Below are 6,362 nucleotides of genomic sequence, written 5' to 3' on the forward strand. Positions count from 1 at the left end.
ATGAATGAAAGAGAAACAATCAAGAAAAACTAACAAAAATGCAAAGAAACAGACAAGAAAAAAGATAAACAAAAGTAATAAATAGACAAAAAGAGAAAGAAAGAAAAGAAAAGACACAAGTCAAAAAGTGTTGTGTTGCATCTGCCCCAGAAACGGCTCGTCTGTGCTTTTCTGCTCTTGGAGATTTGTTCTGGCGCTTGGACGCGGCTCGAGTCGGACCCTGCAGAAAGTGGGCTTTGCGTCTTTAAGACTCCCCTGAAGTTTGAGATGCACACACGAGGGCTCGCGGCTTGGGTGGTCTCTCTACTTTGGTGAGCTGTTGCTAAGCAGCTAATAATAGTCGTGTTTGCTGAGTAATTTTTGCCCTTCTGGAACCAATCAGAACCCAGGAACCCCAGCCCTCTGACAGCCCCGGAGGCGGGATTTCGAGTGGCTTTGCCACGCCCCTCCTCCTCTGTCTCCGAATGGAGAGTGATTTTTTTTCACATCTATTGAATCTCTCAGAGATCGCCTTGTCGCGCGGCCTGAGGAGGGACCACATAGATCACAGAATGCTTCAGCCAGCGAGGGCTCGACGTTTCCACAGCATCCACTTCGCCTTCTGATATCGCGGACTTTCCAGCGGACGGCGTGAAAGTGGGGAATTGTTGGAGACCTCCAGATTCGCGAAATGTTGGAATGGAAGGCGCAGACTCTGACTCGCCGTCTCAAACAGGAGTATGAAGTGCTTCGCGGATCTGGGATCAACGAGAGACAAACTTGGTTTTCTTCGGATATCACTAAACGCTCGCGGGGAAATACACTAGCGCGGATAACGAGACGTTCGGCGCAGACTTTGCAACATGGCCTCGGCTGTTAATGTGTCCTCCGAGCAGGAAAACAGAGACCCCGATCGGCCGAGGTTAACGCGGAGAAATAGGGGCAACTATCGGACCGCCGCGGCGGATTTGGAGTATTTGCAGCGGCCGAGCTATTGCGATGCCGCCTTTGCATTGGAGCAGATATCAGAGGTGCTTTTATGTTTGCCCAGTTTGCATTTGGACTTTGTTGGGAATGCTCTGACAAAAAACTGGAATAGATAGTTGTAACTAAAGAATAAATACTTGCACCTAATGAATAGTTACAAGTAATACTGGAATAGATACTAATCTGAAGTTGGAGTTGGAGAATTCAAATTTGCCATTGGATACAACAGAACTTGTCACTATTGGGATAGCGACTAATTGCAAAGGACTAAGTCTTACTAGTATCTAATAAATAGTTATTACTTGTGACACTGAAAAAGTTATTATTGGGTTACTTACTAGTACTTAAAAATAAGCACTTAATATATTTTTGAGGAATAATTGTTAAAATGGCTTGCCACGGAAATAAATAGTGCTTGAAAGTGTGGAGAGGCTACTTTTAAGACTTTGAATCGTGTTGTTTATACATACCTCTAGTTGTTTAATACATTTCAAGTAATTATTTTCAAAGGAAGAAAGTAGTTTATTCCTGATAATACAGTTATTTAAACCCCATTTTAGCTTATTATCTGGAGTTCAGTCGAAAAACCATGACTATGCAATGATGGAATTTAGTTTAATCTTTTTAACAAGGTGATGAGTTTAATATTTGCTCTCTCTTGTCTTGTAGGGGAAGGCGACTGGGAGGAAAGCGCCGCTGTGGTTGAGAGCAAAGTTTCAAAGACTTTTGTTTAAACTTGGCTGTTACATACAAAAGAACTGCGGAAAGTTTTTAGTTGTGGGCCTTTTAATATTCGGAGCTTTTGCTGTTGGCTTAAGGGCAGCTAATCTGGAGACGGACGTGGAGAAACTCTGGGTAGAAGGTAAGAAGCTGTTTTCCTTGTACTTTAAGCCTTTCTAATACGTTTTCCCCTCAAGTGTAATCTAAAGGCAGACCTGAAGCAGCGGGTGGGGTGGGGGTCTGTCATGTAAGATGAAGGAATTGTTTATTGTATAGAAATCTGGCAGAAATCCAGATTAAACGTGAAAAGAATGTTTTTCGCTTCGAATTTGCCTCGCGCGCACGAACGCAGTGTGTTTATGGAACACGATAGCGCGCGCGCCGATTGTATCCAAGTTCGATACATCAGTGGATATATGATTTAGATAGCAATGTGAGTGTTTTTAATACGAATAGCCGCCATTTTGTGAGTGTGTGCGAGTAAGTGTGTGTCTGCCTCCAGCAGTTGAATCTGATCCGCGCTGCTCACAGAGCCTGTGTGTGGTCCTGTTTTGGACAGCGTTCAACTTTCCAAAAAGATTTGTCTCAGAGTTTCAGCAGGAACCGAGCGAACTGCAGGCAGAAACGTGCACCCAGACCCGACACAGACTGCAGCGCACATGCAGCTTGAAGAAAGTTTGAAAGAAAGTTGTTTTATTTTATGAATAAGTCAGTTGTGAGAAGTTGGGGCCGTAGTGTGTGTTGGTGGTGATTTTTTTGAAGGGGGAGGGGCAAACAGGCCGTTTTGCTTTGATCTACATTCCTGAAGTTTAAAGAACCTTTGATAAGACCATGGATGATATGAGGGCTTTCCTTTTAGATGGTTTTGCAGTCATTATTTTTATATTAAGTTACAATTGGATGAGCTGGCTTTTAGTGCGTTTTGGACTGTAAATACATGCCATGTTATGTTTATTCAGGGATGATATTAAAGTCAGTGGTGTGTGGTAGATTTATGAAATGAGGAGACAGTCACCTCTCTGTTTTTTTTTTCATGTTATATTTCTACATGATGTGCCTTTAAACCAAAAACTGTGTAAACATGAAACACCGTTTACCTTTACACTATAATCGGGCAACTAGTACTGTAATATTTGTGTATTTCTATAAAGTCTCATTTAGTTGTAGATCACTGTTTCAAGTCGAAAGTAGTGATGTCTGAGTGGGTGAGCAGTTTATTCTGTAAGGTTTATGAATTCACACCATTTTGACCAATTCAGTGCTATTTGCCAACCTTTTTCGAGCACGATAGGTGGCTGTTGTAATGATAATGTTGTTATAATTGACCGATTGTCAACAGTAATTGACCTATCATAATAAGATACGTCCTGTCGTGTGACTTTTCACAGTATTTTTCAGTACGCCCCCATGAAACAATATTACCTTATAGAAATGAGCGATTTTTACACTAATTGATATTGTTTTTATACTGTTACATAACTGCTAAGTTATTGTCTAATCAGTTTTTTTAAGGAGGCACTGCGTCCCTTGGAGAAAATGTCCTTGATTAGGCACATTAAATAAAATGTCTGTTGTTCTTTTGACACTTCTTAACTTTAAATTATAACTAAAAATAGCAAAGAAATATTCATGACTCCACATTTACTCCTTGTAGTTGGCTTTATTTAATTTTGTGTCTGAGGTATATAGGCATTTGTGAGACTGGGCTGAGTGAGTGGGCGTAATGTTTGAGAAAAATATTGAATTTAGAAAAGTATATTCATATAGTGTGTATATTATAGGATATTTAGGTATATTGATATACTACTCTGGTAAAGTATTTGAGGTATTTTTATGTTCCTGCCCATCTAAGGAATTAAATTGAGTTTTTTAAAAGCTGCATTTCTGCCTTTTTTAACTGATCTATTCAGAACTAGAGAAGGGAATCGTTTTATTGGCTTTATGATCTCACTGGCCTCTTTTTTTTTTTCTATTCTTTTTTTTACTTTACTAATTTGCCCTTGAGCAGACACTTTTTCATCCAATGCAACTTAAATTACACTAGCTGTATTTCCAGTCCCCCTAGAGCAGCTTAAGTGATTGCTCAATACTACTATGGTAATGGAGCAGGTGCAGGATCTCTGAGATTTTTTTTGGTCAACCCTACATGAGTCTCATCTTGGAACCCTTGTGCAGTAGCAGCCTAGATGCTTAAACCTCAGTCTGCCCCTCGAGAGAGAAACCTTTGCATTAATGCTGAATATTTAATGGAGTGGAGTGTCACAAATCTTTAGTAATATTCTCAGTATAACAGTATAGTCATTTTTGTGTGAACCTTATCACAAACACCTCGCTTACCCAGAGCTTTATCCTCTGCAGTTTTATCTCTGTTGCTCACTTCCACATTTCCTTTCCAAGAAGTGCAGGAGGTTTGCAGATGAAGTATGACAGTCGGTTGCTGGACACACGCTCACTCACACCTCAGTTGTTCCCATGTCGAAGCACATGACAGCTTCCAGATGCAGTAACATTGAGATCTGTTTGTTTAGATTAAACTCCACAGCTGAGGGATAGATTAGTTCTGGTTGGCCAGGTTCTGTGCTGGGAGATGTCGGCCCAGCGTCCATTAGGATGCATGTTTATGTTTCGTTTGGAACAGTCTTTTGCTAGCGACCTCCAAATGACCCTTCGTTGAAGCTCTTGTCTCTTACTCTCCCTTAAGTTCAGCTTGAATGGGATTCAGTGTGATCTCATGTTGGCTTTCATCACTTGCCATTGAGGGCTGTTACGCTCCAACCATTATAATTTGTTTGGTTGCTCTACAGATTTTCAGCATTACATGATTGATGTAGATAATGTTGTCATAGCTTTCGAGACACTGGCTGAATCCTCTCGCTGATCTGATATGAATGTAGCTTTGATGTTTTGTAGGCTAATGTTTGGAGTTGTGGAGATTTGTGAACCTCTAGCAAACTTCTTCAGGTTTGTGCAGAAAGAGTAATAAATTTATTTCTATATACTTATTTTATAAATAAATATATATTAAACATATATATTTAAATATAAAAAAATATAAATGTATTTTATTTGATCATTTAAAAAAAATCAAAATAATGGCTTCGACTTTGCTGCTATTGTAAAACCTTTTTTTTTTATTGTAGATTAAATGAGGAGCCATCTTTTTTGTTTTCAAAATCACAGGCTCCAAGTTTTTAAAGAAAATACCAGCACCGCCTGAATTTAATTAAAACAGTTTCATGTAAACATTCGCCTTCCCCTCCTGGCCGCTTTTGAGAGGGACCGCTCTTGCAGTGAAATCATTGAGATATCAGGGTTTGGGTTGTCCCATCCTCTTGTGTGGGGGGTAGCATGAGCCTCTGGGCCACGAGGCTTTGTCCCTTAGGACCTGAGGTCATCGAGTGGAGACTCCACTATTTAAAAGCTAATCTGATACTGGCTACATGACCTGGGTGCAGGGTGAGGGGTTCCAGCTAACGCCAATGATGATGAGAGAAGGTTTACTACTACGCTAGCCCTCCTGTGGAAGAGGAGTTGATCGATTTAAAGGTAATAAATTAGTCATTTAACCAGCAAGATATTTGTATACACCCAGCAGGGGGCAGTGTGAATTTATTACATTGGTGATCAATGTGCAGTTAATCTGGAAGATGTGTAACTTGGGTAATTTAATCACTTGTTTGTCTTTTTAGTGCATATTTTATGTTTTTCACTGCGTTTTATGAGTAGAGCCATTTAATTTTCTCTCTTCAGGTGTTTACTCTTTAAGTTCTTTCATTTGATGTGAATTGTAGGCTGAAAATGCCTTTGCATTCAACAGGTGTGGACATATTGACAAACCTACCCTGGTTTCCTAGTGAAACATGAGGACGGTTAAGAGTTAGTGGTGTGGAGGCATGTATAACCTGCAGTTCATGTTGGGAAGAAGTCCTCTTTTAATACGAAGGAAGTGGCTGAAGAATGTGGCCTCCCCGCATTGTGGTGAAGAGATGGGGATCTAGTGGAATTCTCCCTGTTTGGATGTGCTCAGGAAGGCTTGGACACACATGGCTGAACTGTAAGGGATGTATGTGGAGCCCTGAGGGCTTTAAGGGGTTTGAAGTTTGAACTAGATTTCTTCTTTCTAAGACTGGAGAACTGGGGTCTGTGTGCCTGCCCTAAAACCTTAGTACTTCATGTAAAAATATTGTAGAGATAGCGATAGAACTAATAATTATGATAACAGTTAAAAAGCAACTGTGATGGCTAATATAGATTGCATTTAGATGGACTAGATTTCTACATTTTGTGGAAAACTCGCTGCCACAATGCTGGAGTGTTGTTGGGGATTCTCAGTAGGGGTGGGCGATATGAGCTAAAATTCATATCACAATATTTTACACTGTCCAGGCGATATCGATATTATATTGCGATATGAGAAAAAAAATTACAGGCAAAATATTTTAACCTTATATAAGTAGAAAAAGTGAGGGATTGGACATAGACCTGAAAAGTCTTTTTTTATTGTGTCATTGTTTTTCTCAAAAAGTGCAAACATGCAACATTTATTTATTAAAAATACAGTAAACACTGTAATATTGTGAAATACTGTACATTTAAATGATCTATTTGAATGTTTTAACATATAGACTACTGTATTCCTGTGATCAAAGCTGAATTTTCAGAATCATTACGCCAGT

General features: G+C 39.7%; 1 protein-coding gene across 1 annotated transcript in view; it reads left to right on the forward strand.

The window, feature by feature from the left end:
• The first annotated feature begins 505 nt into the window (after positions 1-505).
• The window catches only part of LOC107724865 (protein patched homolog 1-like), a 73,897-nt gene continuing 68,040 nt past the window's right edge, over positions 506-6,362 (forward strand). The window contains exons 1-2 of the mRNA XM_016533945.1: positions 506-1,010; positions 1,636-1,828. Coding sequence (XP_016389431.1) covers positions 843-1,010; positions 1,636-1,828 — 361 coding nt within the window. The 5' untranslated portion in view covers positions 506-842. The remainder of the gene's footprint in view (positions 1,011-1,635; positions 1,829-6,362) is intronic.

The sequence above is a fragment of the Sinocyclocheilus rhinocerous genome, unplaced genomic scaffold, assembly GCF_001515625.1.
Source record: "Sinocyclocheilus rhinocerous isolate Xijiao unplaced genomic scaffold, SAMN03320098_v1.1 scaffold515, whole genome shotgun sequence".
NCBI classification, from domain to species: Eukaryota; Metazoa; Chordata; class Actinopteri; order Cypriniformes; family Cyprinidae; genus Sinocyclocheilus; species Sinocyclocheilus rhinocerous.